The 25054-nt window shown below is 26.8% G+C and overlaps 6 protein-coding genes across 8 annotated transcripts in view; 4 read left to right on the top strand and 2 right to left on the bottom strand.

Moving 5' to 3' along the window:
- Positions 1-6987, top strand: part of LOC122856698 (ankyrin repeat domain-containing protein 6) — a 54291-nt gene extending 47304 nt beyond the window's left edge. For all 3 annotated transcript variants that reach the window (XM_044158491.1, XM_044158474.1, XM_044158482.1), the window contains exons 5-10: positions 4332-4541; positions 4616-4714; positions 4791-5954; positions 6033-6306; positions 6366-6611; positions 6714-6987. In XM_044158491.1, coding sequence (XP_044014426.1) covers positions 4332-4541; positions 4616-4714; positions 4791-5954; positions 6033-6306; positions 6366-6611; positions 6714-6877 — 2157 coding nt within the window. In that variant the 3' untranslated portion in view covers positions 6878-6987. The remainder of the gene's footprint in view (positions 1-4331; positions 4542-4615; positions 4715-4790; positions 5955-6032; positions 6307-6365; positions 6612-6713) is intronic.
- A 277-nt stretch (positions 6988-7264) lies between these two features.
- Positions 7265-9696, bottom strand: LOC122856798 (CDK5RAP1-like protein). Its single transcript, XM_044158654.1, has 3 exons — positions 8563-9696; positions 8169-8489; positions 7265-8078 (listed from the first exon to the last, which is right to left on the bottom strand). Exons 1-3 carry the CDS (start codon positions 9423-9425, stop codon positions 7352-7354), a joined length of 1911 nt encoding a protein of 636 aa, XP_044014589.1. The 5' UTR covers positions 9426-9696; the 3' UTR covers positions 7265-7351.
- Positions 9697-9899: 203 nt separating this feature from the next.
- On the top strand, positions 9900-18957 carry LOC122856421 (probable serine/threonine-protein kinase DDB_G0282963). Its single transcript, XM_044158092.1, has 4 exons — positions 9900-10554; positions 10861-17703; positions 17798-17923; positions 17995-18957. The coding sequence occupies exons 2-4, from the start codon at positions 10899-10901 to the stop codon at positions 18510-18512; spliced, it is 7449 nt and encodes a 2482-aa protein (XP_044014027.1). The 5' UTR covers positions 9900-10554; positions 10861-10898; the 3' UTR covers positions 18513-18957.
- Positions 18856-20738, bottom strand: LOC122857080 (zinc finger protein 567-like). Its single transcript, XM_044159065.1, has 4 exons — positions 20235-20738; positions 20010-20159; positions 19771-19947; positions 18856-19703 (listed from the first exon to the last, which is right to left on the bottom strand). The coding sequence occupies exons 1-4, from the start codon at positions 20370-20372 to the stop codon at positions 18948-18950; spliced, it is 1221 nt and encodes a 406-aa protein (XP_044015000.1). The 5' UTR covers positions 20373-20738; the 3' UTR covers positions 18856-18947.
- A 637-nt stretch (positions 20739-21375) lies between these two features.
- LOC122861009 (transmembrane protease serine 3-like) lies at positions 21376-22248 on the top strand. Its single transcript, XM_044165141.1, has 3 exons — positions 21376-21692; positions 21769-22032; positions 22102-22248. The coding sequence occupies exons 1-3, from the start codon at positions 21405-21407 to the stop codon at positions 22246-22248; spliced, it is 699 nt and encodes a 232-aa protein (XP_044021076.1). The 5' UTR covers positions 21376-21404.
- Positions 22249-23563: 1315 nt separating this feature from the next.
- On the top strand, positions 23564-25012 carry LOC122857215 (tRNA (adenine(58)-N(1))-methyltransferase catalytic subunit TRMT61A). The gene is made up of 3 exons (XM_044159269.1): positions 23564-24053; positions 24133-24575; positions 24646-25012. Exons 1-3 carry the CDS (start codon positions 23699-23701, stop codon positions 24793-24795), a joined length of 948 nt encoding a protein of 315 aa, XP_044015204.1. The 5' UTR covers positions 23564-23698; the 3' UTR covers positions 24796-25012.
- The last annotated feature ends 42 nt before the right edge of the window (positions 25013-25054 follow it).

Below are 25054 nucleotides of genomic sequence, written 5' to 3'. Positions count from 1 at the left end.
TTTAGTATTAAAAAAAAATTAAAAAAATCTCTATCAATAGTACCAGAGTCAAGAAAACATTTTCAATGCATCTGTACATATAGTGTTATTTTATGAATACAAGCTGCTTTATTCATGCGATACTTTTCAAGTAGCTTGTATTATTTCTAGTCGTATAAAGTTAAAAAAAAAAAATTTCAATAAATACTATACATATAGCTTAAATTCAGTAAAATAAATACCCACTGATATAAAAATTCAGGAATATTTCACAATGAATACAGTTAAACTTATATATATTGAAAAAAATATAACATCTATTACAATCTGAATTCGTTTATTGATAGTAAGAATATACCAAGTTTATATTACAACAGAGTTTATTTTTTCAATGAATTTCATTTGATGATTTTTCGTTTTTTCTAAAATGCAATACATGTATTGTTTAAATATATGCATACCACGTATTTTAAACATTAAAAAATATGAATGTATTTGTGTCTGTTTTTAAAGCTTAAATATAAAATTTATGTGTGTATTTGTATGTTTTTTAACATCCGTTTTGAAGAAGTAAAAGAGGGAACTTGGGAATATGAGTTCAATGCACAGTGGTTTTAAATTCAACTGAGTTTGTGTAGATGTATGTTTCGTGAGAGGATGAAACATTCAGAGGAACGACGATATAAGAATGAAAGGGTGCCTAGAGGGGATATACAATATAAAAAAACAAAGTAACAAATAAACATCTGCATTTTATATATATATATGTGCAGAGAATATAAGCTTGCATTAACCATATACAAAACAGGTGGATCCTCATAATAATTTAACAAAAAAAAACGTATTTTTTTATTTTCTTAAATCTACCCGTAACATCATCAACACGTGATCTTCGTTCACATGTCCAAGAAAATTAATGAGTTATAATTATTTTCAAACTTTTTACTTTTATAATTTAATATACATACGTATTGTATAAAACTGAAATTTTATTTTATTCATTTCATTGTCATTTTAAAGTGCAATTTTTATTTTAAATTTTATTTTTTTTCCCTCTGCCTTTATAGGTGGTCACCTATTTATCAAATCCCCCTGTATACATATATATACTGGGTGTAGATCTTGGGGGGTAGATTAACGCCTCTGGGTACTCTGTTAATTTTGTATATTTATATATATATTTATCCTCATGTACATTGAATTTTGTACACAGACTCTTTTGCGATATCAAGTGTCCATGAACAAGTCTCATTTTTCATTAGCCATTAAGGAGTTTTAATTTAATTTCGTATGTTTTTTTTTTACGATTGATAATTATTATCTGAAGAATGAAAAAAAGAAGAAGGTATAGAGTAGATACTGGTAGGTTTTGAAAAAAGAATTTATCATTTAGTTGCTGATGTTGAATAATATGAAGATACATGTTTGAATCGTTGATAAACACATCATTTTCATAGGCAGGTAGAAAATTTATTATTCATTAATAATAAAACTAGATTTTAGGTTTACTTAGTATTTAGTTTATCTCATTTAATATTATTATTATTGAGTTTATTTATTTATGCAGATGATATTATTATTTTTTATTGCAATGGTTTTATGAAGCAAGTAATACCACACCAGAAAATTAATGACACACAACATGATGATGAATCGTCGGAAGCCAAGAAAAGGAATGAGAACTTTTTGAGACTCATGGTGTGTGTTTGTGTTTATGTACATCGTTGTGATACTTGGTACTTTTAAAATCTCAAAATTTTTTTAAATAATATTTTAGATAACATAAAATTTTTTAATTATTTTAGTTAATTAGTGGAGAAATACAAGTGGTACATTATTTAAAATACTCAATACTTATTTGTTTTGTATTTTCGACACTGGGTATATTGAACATCGGCGAAAAAAAAAATATCAAAACATACACAGCTGTTCAATATCTTCACGAAGGTAATTGCAATGTGCTGCTGTACAGTCTCAAATTCCCAGGTACTTGTATTGGTTTTTTATTTATTTTTAAAATTCTTATTTATTTTTTTCAAAGAAATTGTTATTTTTTCTGGTGTAAAAATTAACAAAATATACATAAAATATATATATTCAACCATAAAGTATATATTATTATACTTGAATGATGAATAAAGAAAAAATAATAATTAAATATTAATAATAATAGTAATAAAATATTCAATTAAAAAATATTTATATATTTTTTAAAACATGAAAAAATAAATTAAAGATGTCACGAAATCAATTTACAAAGTGTAAATTTTCTATAGATTTTTTTTTTCTTTTTTTTTTAAGAATATCAATCTTAACGTCAGAAATTATCAAACAACTTTTTTAATAAATCTTTTTACATCTTGTGAGACATGTTTTAAACACGCAATGTAATAGTAAGACCTTCAAGCTCGAGTCAATTTTTATAATTTTAACTTGCAATATCAATCAACACAAATGACTTTTTCCACATCGCTTCCTTTTCATCATAAGTTAAGTGTAACTTACACATAGCTTTTTTTAAATAAAAAAAAAACATCTCACACATATATATTCATAATGTGTATTTACCGATTTACATCGCGTGCGTTGTATCATCGGTCAGTTAAATATACCACCTCTGTACACTCTAATAAACAAAAAAATAATAATATATAAATAAATAAAAAAATAGATAAAAGAGATTATACCGCGCGTGAAACTGTGCCACTGCAAATTTATTATATCAAAATTCATTAGAGCTATATGCGTATCAAGAGATCCATAAATATTTTCACTCATTGAAAATTATTAAATTAAATGACAAGAAAATTAATAAATAAATCTTGAATTTTAAAAAATAAAAAATAGATAAACGTGTATGAATTAAATTTTTTTTGATTGTGGTAAAGTTCATCATGATGGTGTATACGTGTTGTTGTTAAATTTTAAGTATCAAGTATAAAGAGAATCACCGGGTTTGCTACCTGCTAATAAATATCTATATTCTTCGAAAAAAAAAAAAAAATTTAAATACCAACTCGTGTGAATATTCATAGGTTGAATAACAGAACATGATAAAATATTGAAATAAGCTAAAGAAGAAATAAAATAAAATAAAAATTATAGTTAAAAAGAAATAGGAAGAGAGTGGCAGTAAACGTTGTGTTAAGCTGCAGTTGAGCTGACGAGATAACATCTCAACGGCCCTTCTGATTATAATACGATGAGAAAAAAAAAAAAAAAAACAAATGGGGGGGTATGAAGGGGGGTAGTGCCAAGGGATCACTTTCCCATTTGCAATATCCATCAGACACATGCAACTGGTAAACAACAAGCGCCAGTTCAGCATGATTCACAAACTTGAATAAATTTTAAAAAGAAAAAAAAATATATATAGGTATATATAAAATAAATATATAAACAGAGTGTGTGTATTACTACGACGTTGTGAAGCCTCAGGTTTTACCTTCGCCACAGGACATCAAAATCATATGCAATAAGTTTTATAAAAAAAAAAAATAGAAAATCAAATCATGCGAAAAAAAAAGAAAAAAAAATATTGTGAGCCATTAATGACGAAAAATAAGAGCATAGATGATTTGATCTTGGTAAAGGAACCTTCTCTCTTAAAGTTCCAAGAAATAAAATGGCAAGAATGTTAACCCTAAGACACCGTCTTATTTAAATCTCAAACTTTTACCCTCCAATTTATTTCAATACCTTATGGATATTCTCCATGGATCCAACTCTCTTTTGAATTTAGTTATGCATTATTCGGCATTGTTAACTGATTTATCAGCATCAGATTATATATGGTTGTTTTTTTTTTTTAATTTTTTTCTTTGGTCATTTACTCATTTTATATTTTATGTACATATACATATATCGATAATATGTAAATAAATAACGACAATAATTTTTATGTAAATTCAATTTTTTTTTAAATTTTTTGATATACATGAATTTTAGTTAGTATATAAATTAAATTTTTATATTAGAAATAATTTTTCTTTATGTTAGTTTTTCTAGTATCATTAAACAAATTTTCAATCTTCATAAACACGATATATTTCATGCTGTGTTGAAATAAAAAAAAGAAAAAAATTCAATAAAATGAAATATGATGTTTTTTGTTGACTTGGCCTGTAGCTAAATCATCAACTAGCTGGACTTCCTTATGTACATCAAATTTACCATATCTAAAATGTAAATTAAAAAAATATAATATTATATTATTATATATATTATTATCAATAGATTATTGCATTTACAAAGGTTTTATCTTTTCATATGAGATGTATATCATAATGTGAATATAATATTACATCATATTTGTGTATACTTATTTTTTTGTATATTTTATTATTTTTTAGCATGGTGATACAGCGCTACATGAGGCATCATGGCGTGGTTTCAGTAAAACCGTTGCTGCATTGGCGAAAGCCCTGGGGACACAGCGGGCACCACTTCATGTAAGAAATCTTGCAGGTTTTGCAGCACTACATCTTGCTTGCCAAAATGGACATAATCAAAGTTGTAGAGAACTTCTACTGGCTGGTTGTAATCCTGATCTTCAAAATAATGTTAGTATATTTTTTTATTTAAAAGAAAATTTTGTTTTTCAATTGATTTGATTATTTATTTAATTAATTTTCAGTATGGTGATACACCATTACATACCTCAGCACGTTATGGACATGCTGGTGTTACCAGAATTCTCATATCAGGCTTATGTCGTGTCTCTGATCAAAATAAAGTAAGTAAAAATTTATTTTATATATATAATGATTATTTTTATTTGTATATTAATTATACATTATTAATTTAATTAGAATGGGGACACAGCACTTCACATAGCAGCAGCAATGGGTCGACGAAAATTAACTCGAATACTTTTAGAAGCTGGCTGTGATCGTACATTACGTAATAAACAAAATGAAACAGCTAAAGATATTGCTAAACGTAAAAATTTAATTGAAATATTGGATATTTTAAATAAATATCGTTGTAAAAATCGTACAAGTATAAAAAATAGTGATGAAATTGATAATATTAAAAATATAAATACACCAAAGTCATCATCATTAATTAAAAATGATAATAAGAAAAAAAATAAAATAATAATTAATGATAATAACAATAATGATGAATCAAAAAAAGATAATAATAATAAAAAAAAATTAAAAAATGGCAAAGAATGTAAGGTACATTTTGAAAAATCAATAGTTGGTAAACAATGGTCACCATATGGTTGTCATTATTATCCAGATCCAGAATCATTTCCACAACCAAAATTAGATTCATTACCATCTGACCCATTGGCACGTGGTGAACAATATTATTTAGATCTTGCTGGTAATATACGTAAAGGTCCAGTTGGTGTTGGTTATACATGTTATTGTGCACCATTTTTCCGTCATATGGAAGCTAAATTAGAAAATGATAAAGCTGAATTAAAAGCACATATTGATCAAGCACATGCACGTTTAGATTTAAAAGTTGCACATCTTGAGCGTAAAACACGTGGACAAATATCTGAATTAACAAGATGTGTTGCTGTTGAAAGAACAAAATGTGATGAACGTCATGAACATTTACATAAATGGTTAAATAGAGGTGGACAAAGAAGACACTCAGAAAGACCAGCAAGACAAATTATTAATACAGATAATAGTAATGGACCAACAAGAGCAAGATCATTAGCAGATTTACTTGATGATAGACCACATGATAGAAGTTTCGAAATACCTGGTGAAACATCAAATCATCATGGAAGTTTAGATAAATTAGATATACCAGCAATACCAAGACACAGTAAATCATTGAAAGATATATCAATGAAAAATGATAAATCAAGATCTATTTTAAGGGTACTTGATTTACCACAAAGACTCAATGAAACTTTTGATGGAGTCATTGGAAGAGACAGAACTTCACCACTTGGAGCTGCTGCATCACCAACTGTTAGTCTTAAACTTGAATCATTTAAAAAACAGGTTTGTTGTAATTTAATTATCACAGTTATAGTTATCACAATTCACTTATTCAATATGAATTTATTTTGTAATTTTCAGTTATCAACGAGTCACGAAGAAGAAGATCAAAATGAAAATAAATTTTCAAGAAAAATAAATGAAGATAATGCAGATGGATGGAGATCATCAGCTAGTCGTAGAAGTGTTCATGAAATGATAAAAAGATTCCAGCAAGTACCTGGTATGCATAATGGTTGGAGAGGACCAATATCAGTTAGTAGTGAACAAACAATAAGTCCTGCTAATAGTCATTGTTCTCAAAGGGTCCAGCCACAAGGAACTTCATCAAATGGTTGGCATGCTGAAGGCCAAGGTAAAATTAATCAAATAAAATAAAAATAAATCAAATAATTTATTTAAATAATTTTTTAGGTAATGAAAGTGAAAGCAGTGAAGCTGAAGATGATGCAGATCAGTCTAAAAAAATTAATGGAAATATAAAAAAAAATGACAGAGATATTAATGAAAATCCTCATTATGATTCAATTGCAAAATTACCATATAGATCAAGAAGTGCTGTTTACAGTCCAACACCACCTTCTCATGATGCTCACAATGATTCTGGGTATAGTACAAGAATGTATGGTTCCAGTAAAGGTGCTTCACCCTCTTTATCTGGTAAAAATAAATTTATTTCTTCCCTAAAAAAAATTCATCTTTGGTTATTTACTTGAAAAAACAAAACAAAATTTCAAACATAATATTATTATTTAATTTTAGGACAATTGGAGTGTGATGTAATACTTCCATCATCACAAATGGCTTTTCCAAATGGTAAACAACTTGCAGCATTACTCGAACAACCACGAGGCCATGATCTTACTGTGTATGAATGTGGTATTGACAATGTTGTCATTAACATTGGCACAGCAAGTCTTGTATAATAATTAGTAATTAATTTTAATATATTAAATCATTAATTATTAAATTTGTAAGAAAAACAAATAAAGAATTATTTTTATTGTAGTTAAGAGGTCTCATACCAGGCTGATGTCCTGCTTTTGATACTTGTATTTTTTATTTTATTTCCTCTGAATCCATACCTTTATAAAAAAATTTTTATACCCGCAGTTTGCGCGTTTGCGTACTTATTTTTTTACATAACCCTTTTTATATTTTGCATGGATAAATAGAAAAAATTCCATAATAATCTTTCTATATAAAGAAACGGTATTGGGAGAATTTTTATAAACCCAAAATCTCGAAAATAACTAATGCTTGGCCCAATGAATTTCTCTAATTGCCTAACAAATTTGAAAAATTTCTACTGATTTATTTATTAACACAGTTTAATTTTATTTAAAATCTAATTTTTGCAAATTATTATACATGTTTATTTTAAAATTAATTCATTCAATTTATAACCGCCTCATGTATTGGCTATTATTATTTTCACTTCTCAATTGATAGTCTGATATTGTCGAATGATACAGTGGAATACCAGTTAATGAATTTGAATTAGAACCACAAATTTGTGCAACAATATAATCACCAGGTTTGATATCTCTCATGGTATCTGATTTAACATTACTTGGTATTGCTGGATTTGGTATTAAAACTCTTGTGTTACCATCAGTACGCCCTGATAAAGTTTCGTTTGATCTTCTACTTTTGCCTTCAATAAGTACCAATTGTTGTGTACCAACTTGCATTCTATTTAATTTTTCTGCATGACCTCTAAATAATGATATCATTCTTTGTAATCTATCATTTTTAACAGCCTGTGTTACATTGTCATTTAAACGTCTGTGTGCAGTTGTTTTTTCACGTAAACTATATGCAAATAAAAATGCATTATTATATTGTACAGTTTCCATTAATGTTAGCGTATCAATAAATTCACTTTCTGTTTCACCACAAAAACCAGCAATAAAATCACTTGATAATTTTATTGTTGGTATTATATCACGTATATGATTTACTAATTCAATATATGATTCACGTGTATAACCACGTCTCATTCTTTCAAGTACTGCTGAATTTCCACTTTGAGCTGGTAAATGTAATTGTTTACATATATTTGGACGTTCTGATATTAATTGTAAAACTTCATCAGGAAAATCTTTTGGATGTGGTGATGTAAACCTAATAAATATTGAAATTTTTAAACAAAATTATTTAATTACAATGTCTTTAAATTATTGAATAAGTAATTAAAGTTTTTTTTTCTATTACCTTATTCTCATTTCTGGATTAACAAGTGATACTTTATCAAGTAAATCACTAAATCTAATACCACCAATTTTTGGTTTATACACTGTTTTAAAACCTTTTGCTAATTTTGTTAAATTATTTTGTTCTTGATAATTATCTGACTTTGTTAAATCTCTATAACTATTGACATTTTGTCCAAGTAATGTTACTTCTTTAACACCTTCATCTGATAATTTTCTAACTTCATCAATAATACTTTCAGCTGGTCTTGATCGCTCTCTTCCACGTACAAATGGTACAATACAATATGTACACATATTATCACATCCTCTCATAATTGTTCTGTAATTAAATTAAAAATAAATATATATATTTATTTATTTATTAAATAATTGTATATAAAAAAAAAACTTACACAAATGCAGATAATGAATCTGGATTTAATCTAACTGGTGTTATATCAGCATAAGTTTCATCAAATGATAATGCAACATTAATAGCTGTATCATGTGTTTCAGTTATTGATAATAATCTTGGTAAATCACGATAACTATCTGGTCCAGCAACAATATCAACCATTTTTTTTTTATCAAGTATTTTTTCTTTTAATCTTTCTGCCATACAACCAAGTACACCAATTCTAAGTGGTAATTTACTAACCATTTGATGTCTTTTTTTTTTTAATGATGTTAATGAATCAAGACGTCCCCATACTTTTTGTTCAGCTCCTTCTCTAATAGCACATGTTACTATTAATATTATATCAGCTTCTTCAATGTCCATTGTTCTATTGTAACCATGTTTTTTTAATACAGACCATACAACTTCAGTATCATTAACATTCATTTGACAACCATAAACATCAAAATAAACATTTTGATTTGGACCATAACTATCACGTAAATATGGATGTTTACGATAACGATGATAAGATATTGAATTTTTTTCTTTTGTTGCTTGTGAATTTAATAATATAAAATCAGCTAAATCTGGTCCATTTGGTAATGTACGTTTTTTTGTTTTATCAGCAATACTTGCTACTTTATTTATTGTTGAATCATTTGGTAAATTAATACCATCTGGTAATTCAATATTATTTATTAATTCATTATCTTCTATTCTATTATTTACATTTATTGTTTTGGAATATAAATTATAAAATATTCTGTTTATGTCATTGTTACGTATTAATTCACAATTTTTATGCCAATTTTTTGATAATAAATTTCTTGATTGTCCAATACCAAAACGGCTTGTCACATAACGTATACCACTCATTGTTGTTAATTTTTTTAACAACAATTGTATGATGAAATAATTCAAAATAAAAAATATAATAATTCGAGGTTAATTTTATTTATTCACATGGAGCTTGTTCGTTTTTTTCATTTAAAAAAAATATGACACCATATTTTATTGTGTGATGGCACTGAGAATAATCTTTTTCTTTTAATTATAAATTTTGGAGTATTATTTTAAAAAGACTACATGACCTTGAACTTAATTATTTATTTTTTAAAAAATTTTGTATGTTGTCCAATTGTCGATTGCAATTTTGGGGGGTTTATTATTATTATTATTATTTTGTTATTTTTATCAAAAGATATCTATTTTGTCAATTGAGTAAATATATGAAGAGTAGAGGCCTCTATGTAATTTGGTCTTTAACTGTCTTTAACTCTTTGAGAATAGAGGTCTCTAGTTTCAATCTTCATCAATTGTGTGATTCAGTGTGATTGTAAAGTTTAAAGGTGTATGTGCATAATGTGTTATGTGTATTTAGACTGGTTGAACCATAAAAATAATATATAAATTTATTAAAAAAATAATTAACATACGTACTCAGGGTATGGCCCATTTTTGCAATAAAATATAAGAAGAAAAAATAGTATAAAAACATAATAGTTATTATTTTATTTGTATATATATTTTCGTCAACAAAGTTTATAGATTTTTGCAAAAAATTTGTGTTCGCGAGAAAGGGTCATTTGATAGAACAGTCATAATCACAGACAATAAATATGATGGTCGATTATTTAATTAAATTAAAAATAATAAATTTTTAACTGTGATGATATATTAATTTTATATTTTTTCAAATTATTTAATAATGAGTTTACTCATTTTTATCATAATAAAATAATAATCATGATATTATTTATGCGGATTTTTTTAATGGATTCTAAATGGTGATTGCTTGTCAGTGTAATTTGGGTGGAAGAAAAGCCAAATATTATGTACTATGAATGTTTTAAGAACAATAATTATACTGATGACGATGATGATTTATTTGGGGTTAATACTTTCAATAATCAAAAGTTAATATTATTATTTTTATTGAATTAAAAATAATTTTGATAAAAAAAAAAAAAAAGAAATATATCTTCAGCACAATTAATAATAACAGGTAAGAATAATCAATTTTAATTACTCATATCTCATTTAAATTGTTAAAATATAATAGCTATATTTGCCATTTTGTATTATTTTAATAAAAATCACAAATGTTAACAAAATAAAATTATAAAATTACCAAGTTTTAGTTGAAAGAATATTTCTATTTTTAAAATTATAAAAATAACAAAAAAAAAAAAGATTAAAAGCAAAATACTCACAAATAAATTTTAGTTTTTTAGTAAATAACTCAATTTTTTCATGGCTTATTTAGTTATATAAATGAATAAAGAAAAAAAAAATTATATTATCTGTTTAGGAATAAAAAAAAAAAAGAAAAATATCAGGATAATCAAAATGGACAATTTAGTCAATAAGGGTCCACCACAAAAAAAACGTACTGAAAATATAATACGTAATTTTATGTATCGTGATGTTGGTATTGGTACAGCAATAAATGCAAGTACAAAAGAATTTGAATCAATTGCTGAAACAAATTTAGTACTTAAAGATCATAAAGAATTAAAATGTTGTTTACCTGGTACTCCAAAAGCAACATTTTTATTAGTATTTAGTCCAGATGGAAAAAAAGTTGCATCAACACATGGAAATCATAATGTATGTATAACTGATTTAACAAGTGGTAAAAATATACGTACATTAACTGGACATCCACGTACACCATGGTGTATTGCATTTCATCCAACATCAGATATATTAGCAACTGGTTGTCTTGGTGGACAAGTACGTGTATGGGATTTAAGTGGTGGTAGTGAAGTATGGAATACAGAGGGTCAAACAGTTATAGCATCACTTGCATTTCATCCAACAGAACGTTTACTTGTTATTGCAACATATAATGAAATACATTTTTGGGATTGGAATGAAACAGAGCCATTTGCTGTTGCAACAACACGTACAGAAAAAGAAAAAGTACGTTTTGTTGCATTTGATAATTTTGGAAGAAAATTAATAACTGGTATTGCTAATTCAAATCATCATTCACAATGGGATCGTCCACCAATTAATGAACAAACAAATCGTACATTATTACGTCCAAATCGTAGATCATTAAGTGATAGAGCATCATTTGATACACAAGCACGTATGCATTTATGGAATGATGGTTCACGTTGGTGGGAAGAAAATAATACTGATGGTTTAACATCACGTACAACATCTGAATTACGTTCACAATATCGTCATACATTTAGAACAGCATTAACAGCTAATGGACAAAATTTATCAACAATGAGTGGTTCTGGAACAACTGCATCATCAACTATTGGACAACAACAGCAACAACAACAACAACAATCATCATCATCATCATCGTCTTCATCATCTTCATCACGTACAAATGAACAACAACATCAAAACCAACAGCAACAACAACAATCACAACAACAAAATTCAATTAATGATGATGATGATGAAAGAGATCGTTCACGTAATCGTTTTCGTGATTTATTAATGGGTTTACAAGCACGTTTAGGCATATCACCAGCAAGTTTTGGACAAGATAATAATTCAGATAATAATGATACAAATACTGTTGAACAGAGTCAAGCACCGTCATCAATATCCCAAGATAATCTTACAATTCAAGTACGACAAAATAATAATATATCAAATCAAGATACAACATCACGTCAATTAATTAATCGTAATACATCAAGAATTGACACAATATTAAATGCTATTGATCGTAATCGTTGGGCATCATCATCATCGTCATCGTCATCGTCATCATCATCATCTTCTTCATCACCACCAGAACTAAGTGTTTTTACTTATATTCCATCATCATCACCATCAGCATCAGCAGCATCATCATCATCATCATCACAAAGACCACCAGTATTTACTCCACCACCACCTCCACCTCCTCCACCTCCTCCACCACCACCACCGCCACCTCCACCTCCAGCACCAGTGTCAACAATAAATACTACTGAACCAGTTGAAGATGATACAAATGATAATAATGGTGAATTTCAATTTGATTTATCATGGCTTGATCTTGATCGTAATGCAAGTTATCGTAATTTAATCATACAGTATGATACACTTGTACGACGTTATTTTAATATATCACGACATCGTCGTAACAATAATAATACTAATAATAATGATGATGATAATACAACAAACGAGAATTCAAGTCAATTAAATCTTCCAGCAGCATTGTGTACTGCTACTGAAAGAATAATAAATAGATTGAGATATGTTTTAGTTGCAAATGCCCAAGTTAATAATACAAGTTTAAATAGAATATTATATAATTTAATGATAAATAGACAAAGAAATGAAATTGGTTCATTATCACATATGCGACAAGCATTAACAGCAACATCATTAAATATACGTACATGTTTATCACGTTTACGTAAATTACGAAGACAATTACGTGAACATATAGCAATATTAAATTCACAATTAATTGATAGAAGTTCACGTACATATACATTTAGAAATGCACTTAGAGTTGAAATTGATTCACTTGAAAGTTTTGAATCACAATTTCGTCTTGGTTTATCAATGATACAAAGAATGAAACGTTTATTTGAACGTAATAATACATTTAATAGACGTAATTTTAATGTTACAACAAATTCAACAACAAATCGTGATGGTTCAATTGATTTAGAAGAAATTAATCGTATTATGGCTATTAGCAGTAATTCACCAGATTTTGTTAATAATACAAATGATAATATAACAACAACAACAACAACGCCAACAGCAACAACGTCATCAATAAACAGTATACAATATCCAAGTACATCATCAGGTACAAGTACAAGACGTTTATCAAATGACAATGATGGAGATAATGATAATGTTACATTGAGAAAACGTAGAAGAATAAATGATGATAGTAATTCAAGTGTTGGTTATTATGATGTGTTAAATGATTTATCTCATGCTAATTCTGAATCATTAAATGATGCGCAAACATCAACAACAACAACAACCCCAACTCCAACATCACAAACAGCAGGTGCGTCATCATCATCATCACCACCTGGATCATCAAATTTTATTGTATCATCACGATCAGCATTTCAGCCAACAACAACACCGCGAGCATCAACATCTGGAATAAATATTAATAATCAAATTAATGATACATCAACTGATAATTTTCATGCAATAATAACACCAGAAAATCGTGCTGAAAGAACAAATGAAATATTACAACCAGTATTATGGCAAATGACACGTACACTTGATACATTAATTAATTCATGTGCAAATACAAATGAATCTTCATCATCATCATCATCATCATCATCTGATGGTGAAACACTACCATTGAATGAAGATGAAAGAAATGTTACAAAAGTTAATACACATAATAATAATAACAATGAAAGTGATGATGATAACGATGATGATGATGATGATGATGATGAAGGTGACAATAACGATAATGTTGTTAATCTAGTTGATAGAATAAGAAATATTGATAGTTTACCTGAAGATCATGATTATGATGAGGATGAAGATGATGATGAAGAGGAGGAGCAAGAAGAGGATGAAAATGCAGAAGAAGATGACACTGATGAAAATAATGACAGTGTTCTTGTTAATGTAGCAGAATATGATGAAGAAAGATTTCAAGTTAGGCCAAATATGAATAGATTAACACTTGGTGGTGAAATGGAACTTGATGATGATGAAGCTGAAACAGAAGCTGATATTGGAGAAGTTGAAATTGGTGATGATTCTGATGATGCTGATAATAATATACCAAATAATGATAATAATTTACCAAGTACAAGTCATTCATCATCTGATAATCGTCGTGATATTGATGATGATGAAGATGATGATGACGACGATGATGAAGATAATGATAATAATGATGATAATATTGCTGAACAATCAGAAAATGGTTATTGGTTACTTGAAGAAAATAGTCATTCAGATTCAAATCATGATGATGAACATGATGACAATGATAATACACGTAGATGGACTAGTCGTTGGATACGTATTGAACCAACAAATCGTACATATGAAAATAATGAAATGCAAACAATATCAACAAGAATTGATTCACGTAATTCACGTAATGATACAAATGTTAATATAAATAATGATGATAATCAAAATCGTGCATTATTAGCACCAGTATCATCTAATGCAAGTCGTTATGAACAACCACCATTATTTCCATTTAGAAGTCTTCGTGAAACACAAAAAATAACAACTCGTCAAAATAATAATAATAATAGTAATCAACAATCACTCGCATCAACTTCTAGTAATAATTTAACTTCAAGTAATCATCCAATAACAACAAATTTAAATAATATTCAAGTCGAAACACCAGTTTCAACAACAATATCATCAATACCATTACCAGAAACATCAACAACAACAACAACAACAGCAACAGAACAAATACCAAATTCTGCTGATGGTGAATTAAATTTTAGTGAACCACAAACCTCACAATTATCACAAAATAATAACGACAATGTAACAAGTGAACAAATAACATTATTAAAAAATTTATTAAAAGATATACAATCATATCGTACATTACGTGGTAAATGGGATTTATTATTATGTAGATTACGTACATTACACATGACAACACCAACAAATGATGAACAATTAAATAATGAACCATCAACATCACGTGGTTTTCATAACAATGAATTAACAACAGATATTAATTTACCATCAACATCAAGAGAAACAACATCAATTTTAACAAATATATTTACACAAGATGAAAGAGATGTATTATCAGCATTATCAAATATGATACCACGTGAATCAAGCCATGAAGATAGATTTTTTTATAAATTTTTATTACATGGATTATTAGTTGAAAATAATTTATTAAAAGAAACTGAAGAAAGAGAGCAATCACCAACATCAAATAGTGATCATACATATTCAAGTTTAACAACAATAACATCATCAACATCAGCTATTGATAATTCATTGCAAAATACAACATCAACATCATCAAATACCAGTAACAACAATAATAACAATAATAAATTTGGTAAAATATTAACATTTTCATCAAAAATAATGACAAAATGGAATTTTAATCTTCAAAGAATGCCATTACCAAGATTACAAGAAAATCGATTGAATACAGATGAAAATACAAATGATGATAATAATACAGAGCCATCAACATGTATTGAATTGTTATATCGTAGAACAGAATTACATAATAGACCACAAACAAATTCTGATATTGGAATGAATAAATATTTAGAAATATTAAATCGTGTTAAAGAACGCAAGCCACTAAGTAATAATACAAATTCAACAACAAACCAAAATTTCATTGAAGATTTAATACTTCCAATTTGGCAATTATATGAATCATTACAAAGTCAATACAATACAATGCCAAATGACGGTCGTATTATTTCACGTACTGAAAGAATAAATAATGATAATAATAATTTAATAAATGATGATCCAGTTGAAAGTAGAAGAATAATTCATCATATGACAAGAGATGTTTTAGAAGAAATATATTATCATACTGTTGCACCACATCCATATGATGGTACATTTGAAAGAATATGTTTTATGTTTGTTCTTTGTCGTGAAGCATTAGAATTAATTGATTTATTAACAGCACAAACATTAATAATGTTTTATGATATACGTACAACAACAAATGTTGATTGGTCAAATTTAATGATAAGAGATAATACAACAACAACAACATCATCATCATCAAATACATCTGTATATTTATCAAATCCATCAACATCAACTGGTAGAAGATCTCATCATCATCATCATCATCATCATCATCACCATCATCATCATCGTCCTTCATCATCAAATACAAATATGTCAACATTTGCACTTGCATCAGAGTTTAAAAATATTATTGAAGGTATACAAAATAGTTTAAATACAATTGTTGCTGGTGAACAAAGACTACGTACAAGATTACGTAATTCACAATTATCAACTGCTAATAATAATACTAATAATACTAATAATAATAGTAATAATAGTAGTAGTACACAAGAACCAAATAGACGTAATAGATCAATAAGAACAAGATCAACAAGAATACCATCATTACGTCCAATGTTAACAGCACGTATTATGGAAACATTAGATCGTTTGAGACGACCAATAAGATCACAAAATAATACAAATAATACATCAACACCAGTACCAACAACAGCATCATCATCAGCACCAACATCAGCATCATTAACATCACGTTACAGTATGACATATCCATTAATGAGAGGACCAATGTCATCACGTCGTGGACGTTTTGGTTTTTGGTCACCACGTAGAGATCGTCGTGAATTTACAGATTTAACATCATTATCAATGACAAGACGTAATAATAATAATGACAGAATTAATATTCGTAATAATACAAATCGTCAACGATTTAATGTACCAGTTGTACAAGTTAATAATGTACCAGTTAATGATTTTAATAATTCAACAATAACAAATACAAGAAATAATAGAATAAATACATCAACATCACGTAATACACTTCCTCAAACAATGCCACCAGAAATTTGGACTGTTCCACGTGGTACAAATCAACCAAGTACATCAAATAACCGTATTAATCAATCAGAATCATCGTCATCATCATCACAACCACAACCACGAGAACAAGAGCAAGAACAACGACCACCACCACAACAACAACAACAACAATCAGAACCACAACAACAACAACGACAACATATACATCTAGAAGGTCATCCAGTATCATCATCAATATTTTCAACACTTGTAGCAAATCGTCCAAGAACTGGACCATATTGGATGACACAAATAAGTTGGGGCAGTTATTTACAACCAAGATCATCACTTAATTTAACATCAAGTGGTTCTGTCAGACAAATTCCTTATCCACCTCCTTCTAATAATATGGCTGGATCTGGTGGTGATAGTGGCGGTAATCGTGGTAATAGTGGTGGTGGTGGTGGTGGTAATACTGGTACTTCACGTCAGCCAATTAATGTTGGTGTTGGTAATATTGGTTCAGATCCAGCAAATGATGATAGTGATGATATTGAAAGTAGAGAACAAGTACCAGTCATGTCATTTAATGGATTAGAAGTACAAAGCTATCGTGTTCAAGCATGGGATTTTACTGATGCTGAAATACCTGATATTACTGATCGTAAGTTTTTTTTTTTTTTTTTGTTTTAATTATTTATTTACCTATTTATTTATTTTGATTTTCATAATAATCATTGATATATATTTTATTTTAGCTGAAAAAAATGTTGTTGTGCGTGAATGTAAAATTCATAATGATGCAAGTATTGGAATATCATCAGACGGCAGATATGTTGCAACTTTATTACCATCTGGACGTATTAATGTTTCAACAACATTAGGTAAATAATAATTCAAATATTAATATTTTTTTATTAAAATAATAAATTAAATTAATATTAAAATTTAACAGGTGTTCATAGTCTTCAATGGGAAACACTTGGTAAACGTATATACTCAACAAAAGTTGATCAACAAGTTGTATCATTATCAATATCACCAACTCATCAACATCTTGTTGCTGGTCTTGGTTCACGTAGATCACATCCACCAGTAAGACCATTTTCAGTTGCATTAATATATAAATTTATTGATAATCCAATTGATGAAGATACTGATAAAGACACAAATAATTCAGAATCACGTTCTTATTATAATATAAGTGATCCAATTGATCGTAGATACAATGAATTTTTATATAGTTTTGATAGTTATTTAACAAATTATATTGGTAGTCCAAGATCAAATCGTACATCAAGAAATGATGATATTAAAGATAATAAAAAAACAATGGTATTACTTAGAGAATTACAACAGTCAGTACCAGAAACATCTGGTAATTTTACTGTTAATTGTATTAGATGGGCACCACAACCAGGTCAAGGTATTGTTTATGCAACAAATACCGGTCTTCTTAATATTCTACATTGAATAATCATCAATTATAATATAATATAATCAAAAAAGCATTTATTGTTTATTTTTATCATTTTTTTTTTCTCTAAATATAATATTATAAAATAAATAATAACAATAATAATATATTAATCATCGTAACTGAAGTATTGAATAATTATATAATATATGTAATTTTTTTTTTTTCTTTTTAATTTTATGAATTTTAAATTAATATCAAAAATGAAATATAATAATGACATTTGTGTTTATTATATTATTATTTTTAATCATGTAAAATAACAATGATATTGTTGGTATCATTATTTTATTTATTATTGTTTTTTTGTTTTTTTATTTTTTATTTTAAATGATTTTATTAATATAATAATAATTTTTCCTTCATGTGATAATGATATAAATATAATCTGTGTTGACTTTTCTTGTCTGTGTTTTATTTTCAATAATAAATTATAATTCATCATACAGAAGACTGTGAATTAATTCTGGTGTTTCTGGTTGTTTCAAACAATGTGATAATTTATCAACATCATCATCATTATTTGTATATTTGCTTGTTGTTTGAAGATGATCAACATCACAATTAAGTATTGTTTCAATATCATTATCAATATTATATATTTGATTATCATAATTTTTTAAATATGATGATGTATCATTAACAGTTGAATTAATTGTTTCATTAATTGTTTGATTGATGTCACTATCAGTTATATATATTTGGGAATAATGATGATCAATTGTTTGTTCATTTAAATCATTATTTAAACATATTAATTTATCATTATTATTATGTTGTATATTTGTTGAATGTTGGAGCTGTTGTTGTTGTTGTATATTTTGTATTTCAATTATTGTTGATGAACATTTTAATTGATGTAATTTTAAATTACCAGTTTGTGAAAATGTACGATTACAATAATTACAATTATATGGACGTTCACCAGTATGACATCTCATATGACGTTGTAATTTATATTTTGTTGCAAATATTTTTCCACAATCAATGCAATTTAATGACTTATTTTTATTATTTGTTATTATTGTATTATCATTTGATGGATGTAAATTCAACATATGAGATTTTAATGATACTTTAAAACGAAATGATTGATTACAAATATTGCAATTATACATTTTTCTTGCTTGATGACTTTCAAGATGTTTTGTTAATATTTCTGGTTGATTAAATGACATTTGACATATCTGTAAAATAGATAAATATCATAATTATTATTATGTATTTATTTTATAATTATTATTTTCTTCTTACATTGCATACAAATGGTCGTTGACCAGTATGAATACGATTGTGTCGTTCCAAATGTGCATGACATCTAAATGTTTTTCCACATTGTTGACATTTATGTTTTTTATTATTATCATCAATTGAATAATATTTTTCTTTATCTATTGACAATTCATTTTCTTTCAAATGACACAACATATCCTGTGAAAAAAACGAAATAATAATTAATTTTATTCAATTTTTTTTGTATCAAAAACCTTTACCTCAGCAAAGTCAATTTCTAATGATGGTGCAGTAAGTTGTTTTTGTACATTTGCAACCATCAAACAAAATTCATCAAAACTACATATTTTTTGTTCGCAATCCATACACACATATTTTGAAAATATATCATTTGTCGATACATTTATCACCTAAAAATTTTTGAAATGAAAAATATTAAATAAACAATATTAAATTAACTTTTTTGTTAATGAATATTTTTTTACCTCTTTTGGAAAATATTTATTGATTATTGAAATTAATACTGCTCCTTTTATTTTATCTTCAAAAACATCTGTACCTCTTGGTTTATCCTTGCCACATAATCGACACAATTTTAAATTAATTTTTTGTAAATGAATCATTGTTTTTTTTTTGATTCAACAAAATAAGTTTGTTTATTTATTTTTTATCAAAATAACAACAATCATCTGACGTCTATTTGACAGCTGATGCTTTGAGTTGGAGGGGGAGTTGAGCACGTGACCAAAAGTGTGTGTGTGTGTATATATTTTTTAAGGCCGGTTTTTATATTAATTTGAGGATACCGCCAAATATTTTTGAAGATTTGAAAACAATCTCTCGATGATGTTCTTACGTGGCATAGATCATAGACAAATATTTTTCTCTCTCGATAAAAACAAATATAAGATAAAAGAATATTCTATTTATACAATTTAAATATTTAACAAAACGAAGCAAAGTTGCAAACAATATTGACTCAACAAAATATATTAATTAGAATTTTTATCTTATCTTAAAAAACGTATAGCGATACATTAATTTCAATAAAAAACAACCATTTATAATCAAAAAATTAACCAATTATTATGATCCACGTCGTATAATATATTTGAAAAATTTAATCTGGCAATAGATAAGTTTTCTCTATTCGGCGATACCAAACGTATATAAAGAGCAAACCGCTATTTTGTTCAGATTCATATTTTATTTTTTTTCACTATTCATTATCAACGTGTTGAATAAAAATGTTTAAATTAATTGTCATGATTTTTTTTATAACCGGTAAGTTTTATTTAAATTAATTTTTAATAATTAAAATAATACTTTATTTAAAAATTATTCATTTGACACAACTATTTTGTATATATTTTTTTTTTCCAATAAAATTATACTAATAAATTATTAATTATATTAAATTATAAATTTTTTTTTATTTTCAATGATTATTTATGATTAATTGAATATTTTTTTATTTTACAAATTTGATTTGTTTGATTACTGATAGATAGATTGTTTATACAGTGGCAATTCGTCATTGTCACTGTATAAATATCAACATAAACGAGTTGATAAAAAAAAAAAAAAAAAAATCTATTTTATAATGATGATTATTTTTTTTTTTTACAGTTTGCCATGGTAAAATTTCTCGTTTAATGGGAGGGTCAAGAGCACAAATTGAAGATTTTTCATCTCATGTATCAGTAATGTTCCAAAAATATCCAATGTGTGGTGGATCTATTATTGATGAACTTCATGTTGTCACAGCTGCATGCTGTGCTGTACATTATCGTGGTGTTTTTTATAGCAATCTTATTGTTGTTGCTGGTGCAGATGATCTTGATGATATTAGTCCTTCTAATGTATATTCTGTTAGTTTTATAACATTTCATGAAAATTATTTACCTCGTGATTTGTGGGTTCATGATATCGCAATACTTACGGTAAACATAAATATATATTTTATTAAATTTTTTTTAACATACAAAATTAAAATAAAAACATTTATTTATTTTTCAGCTTACAAGACCGATAATTTTTTCACCAAAAATTTTACCAACACCATTATTAACTCAAAAATTACATGTAGAGACTCCCTCGAGAATTCCAAGTTTCGGACAAACTTATCCATCTCCAATATTACATTATTCAAGATTTCTTCGAGTATTGAATATTTTAGCTATAGCTCATCATCGTTGTTCAAATTATTATGAATTATTTGGAAATCTCAATCAGAATCAAAATTGTATTTTACTGCCAAGTCCTGATTCATCAGTTTTAATGGTAAAATGATTATTGATATTTTAATTTATAATGATAAATTAAGCTTTAAATAATTTTTTTTCTTTCTAGGGTGATGGTGGAAGTGGAATTTATTCCCAAAGACGTTTACTTGGTATAGCATCATTTGTTGCTGTAAATATTGGTAGCCCGGCTGTCTACACATCAATTCCACCATACCTTGATTTTAGAAACCACAACAGCATAATATATGTATGATTATATTTGAAAGTGTTAATTAGAAATATATTATAATATTCTTAAAATTAAATTGTAGTTAATGGTAAAATTATTAATTGTAGTTAAAAAATAGTGGGCAAAAGAAATTGTAGGAATTTTAATGAATTATTCTACAAAATTTATTCCTTTTTTAAACTACTAAAACCCCTTTCTCACCATAATTAACTACAATTCCAAACGAAGTTTTTAACTATTTGTGTCCTAAGGTTATTTTTTAAAAAAGTTTGTTTTAACCCTTCATTTACCCTTATTTATTCAACTACAATTAAAATCCTTTCCACTACAATTAACTACAATTCAGATGCGTCTAATAAGATTACGTACAATTTTTAGAGATAACTAGAAATATTAATATGAGTTTTGCCCGAATTTTAATTTATTTTCATAAGTATTTTGAACTACAATTAAAACCTTTTCACTACAATTAACTACAATTCCAAACGAAACTATCCGACCATTTTTGGTAAATGTCTTAAGACTATTTTCAAAGTTTACTTTAACCCTTTATTAACCCTTATTTTTTGAACTACAATTAAAAACTTTACCAAGTAATTAACTACAAAATTCAGGACGCATCTAAAGAGACTTTTGCGGTACGACTGTTAGAGATAACTAGAAAAATTAATATGAGTTTTGTCTTAGAATTTTAATTTTAATTTTTCAAGTATTTTTTGAACTACAATTAAAACCCTTTTCACTACAATTAACTACAATTTCAAAACGAAACTATCCGACCATTTAATGTCTTAAGACTATTTTCAAAAGTTGATAAGTCAACCTTTATTTATTATATTTTTGAACTACAATTAAAAATCCTTACTACAACTAACTACAATTCAGGACGCATCTAAAGAGACTATGTACATCATGAGTTCAAATTAGAAAATTATATGAGTTTTGCTCCAAAATTTTTAATTTTAATTTTCACAAGTATTTGAACTACAATTAAAACCCTTTTCATTACAATTAACTACAATTCCAAACGAAGCTTTTGACCTATTTGGATGTCCTAATTTATTTTGAAAAGTTTACTTGTTAACCCTTTGTTAAATATTTGGTTTTTTAACTACAATTAAAACACTTTCACTACAATAAGACAATTCAAGATTAAATGTAACCAGCCTTTTTTAATGATTTTATACGAACGGCGGTTCTAGGTTCACGTCGGTGTTGTCGTCTTTTTATTTTTTTCCGCGACAATCAAGAAGAAAAATTTGCGACAATCAGCGACAATAAATAAAATAATGATAATATAATAATAGTAATAATAATTCAACCCACCACATGTACAATAGTAACCTAAAAAAATATAAGTACACTGTACACACATTTAAGTATTGTTTATGTTGACAATTATTTTGTCTTTATAAACAATTTGTTTTATTAATAATAAATAAATAATAATATAAAATTAAACAACTAAATTAAAATGAGTTTTGAAAAAACAAAAAAAATTATTGAAGAGGGTGATATTATTGTACTATATCTTGGCCCTCAAAATATGCATTCATTTGAAGTTACTGAAAAAATATTAAATAAAAAAGGTGAATATGTTGATAATGTATTTCAAACAACATATGGTGCATTAAAAGTACCAAGTTTAATTGGCAAAGAATATGGTTCAAAAGTTGAATTATCAAAAGGATGGGCATTTGTTATACAACCAACACCTGAATTATGGACAACAACATTACCACATAGAACACAAATTATTTATACACCTGACATTAGTTTGATAATTCATTTATTAGATCTTGTTCCTGGAAGTATTGCCATCGAGACTGGTAATTATTATTATTTGCAATATAAATAATATTTTAATCTATAATAAATAATATGTATTTAATTTTTAACTATCAACAGGTACTGGTAGTGGATCATTATCACATTCATTAATAAGAACAGTTCGTCCACATGGTCATCTTTATACATTTGATTTTCATGAAAAACGTGTTGAAATTGCAACTGAAGAATTTACAAAACATGGATTAAAAGATTATGTATCAGTTCAACATCGTGATGTTTGTCTTCAAGGTTTTGGTGATGATTTAAAACACAAAGCAGATGCTGTATTTTTAGATTTACCACATCCATGGCTTGTTATTGATCATGCTGTTGATGCATTAAAAAAAACTGGTGGTAAATTATGTTCATTTTCTCCATGTATTGAACAAGTACAACAAACATGTATTAAATTAAAATCAGCTGGTTTTGTTGATATTAAAACACACGAGTGTCTTCAACGTGAATTAACAGTTCATTATAAACCAGTACCACAATTAAATTTAGAATGTCTTAAAAAAAAAGTAAGTTGATTATTTATTTGATCAATTATTTAATTGATAATATATTAATTGATTTTTTTTTTATTTTTAGCATACAATTGAAGATATGCCATTGAGAAAATCTGAAGATCAAGAAAAAATATTAACTGTTAGCCATTCACCATCATTACCTGGACATACTGGATACATCACAATTGCTACATTACCACCTTTATTTGCTCGAATAATTATTGATGCCTAAATATATTATTAGTTAAATTGTTTTATATTTTTTACATTATTATATGATGAAAATAAAATTAGACAGATAATGATTGTCAATAGGTGAAGAAATTAATTTTCTTTTTGTTTTTTTTTCTTTTTCAATACAAAAAAAATATTTTATTTTATGAGATTGTTTTTCTCCATATTATTACATCATATTGCTCAGTTTATTTTTTTCATTTTTAGAGCTAACAAAAATATAAGCAAAATAACTGCTTCAACAATATTATCCAAAC

This window comes from Aphidius gifuensis, linkage group LG1 (genome assembly GCF_014905175.1).
Source record: "Aphidius gifuensis isolate YNYX2018 linkage group LG1, ASM1490517v1, whole genome shotgun sequence".
In the NCBI taxonomy this organism is placed as follows: Eukaryota; Metazoa; Arthropoda; class Insecta; order Hymenoptera; family Braconidae; genus Aphidius; species Aphidius gifuensis.
Note: the sequence above shows the minus strand (reverse complement) of the source record. Positions and strands in the feature narration are given on the sequence as shown.

Coding starts and splice junctions, on each gene's coding strand:
- LOC122856798 (XM_044158654.1), bottom strand. CDS start 9,425: ATGAGTGGTATACGTTATGTGACAAGCCGTTTTGGTATTGGACAATCA. Junction 8,490..8,562: donor GATTCATTATCTGCATTTGT/GTAAGTTTTTTT, acceptor ATTTAATTACAG/AACAATTATGAGAGGATGTG. Junction 8,079..8,168: donor AATCCAGAAATGAGAATAAG/GTAATAGAAAAA, acceptor AATATTTATTAG/GTTTACATCACCACATCCAA.
- LOC122856421 (XM_044158092.1), top strand. CDS start 10,899: ATGGACAATTTAGTCAATAAGGGTCCACCACAAAAAAAACGTACTGAA. Junction 17,704..17,797: donor AATACCTGATATTACTGATC/GTAAGTTTTTTT, acceptor ATTTTATTTTAG/CTGAAAAAAATGTTGTTGTG. Junction 17,924..17,994: donor TAATGTTTCAACAACATTAG/GTAAATAATAAT, acceptor AAAATTTAACAG/GTGTTCATAGTCTTCAATGG.
- LOC122857080 (XM_044159065.1), bottom strand. CDS start 20,372: ATGATTCATTTACAAAAAATTAATTTAAAATTGTGTCGATTATGTGGC. Junction 19,948..20,009: donor TAGAAATTGACTTTGCTGAG/GTAAAGGTTTTT, acceptor TTTTTTTCACAG/GATATGTTGTGTCATTTGAA. Junction 19,704..19,770: donor AACGACCATTTGTATGCAAT/GTAAGAAGAAAA, acceptor TCTATTTTACAG/ATATGTCAAATGTCATTTAA.
- LOC122861009 (XM_044165141.1), top strand. CDS start 21,405: ATGGGAGGGTCAAGAGCACAAATTGAAGATTTTTCATCTCATGTATCA. Junction 21,693..21,768: donor ATGATATCGCAATACTTACG/GTAAACATAAAT, acceptor TTTATTTTTCAG/CTTACAAGACCGATAATTTT. Junction 22,033..22,101: donor CTGATTCATCAGTTTTAATG/GTAAAATGATTA, acceptor TTTTCTTTCTAG/GGTGATGGTGGAAGTGGAAT.
- LOC122857215 (XM_044159269.1), top strand. CDS start 23,699: ATGAGTTTTGAAAAAACAAAAAAAATTATTGAAGAGGGTGATATTATT. Junction 24,054..24,132: donor AAGTATTGCCATCGAGACTG/GTAATTATTATT, acceptor AACTATCAACAG/GTACTGGTAGTGGATCATTA. Junction 24,576..24,645: donor TAGAATGTCTTAAAAAAAAA/GTAAGTTGATTA, acceptor TTTTATTTTTAG/CATACAATTGAAGATATGCC.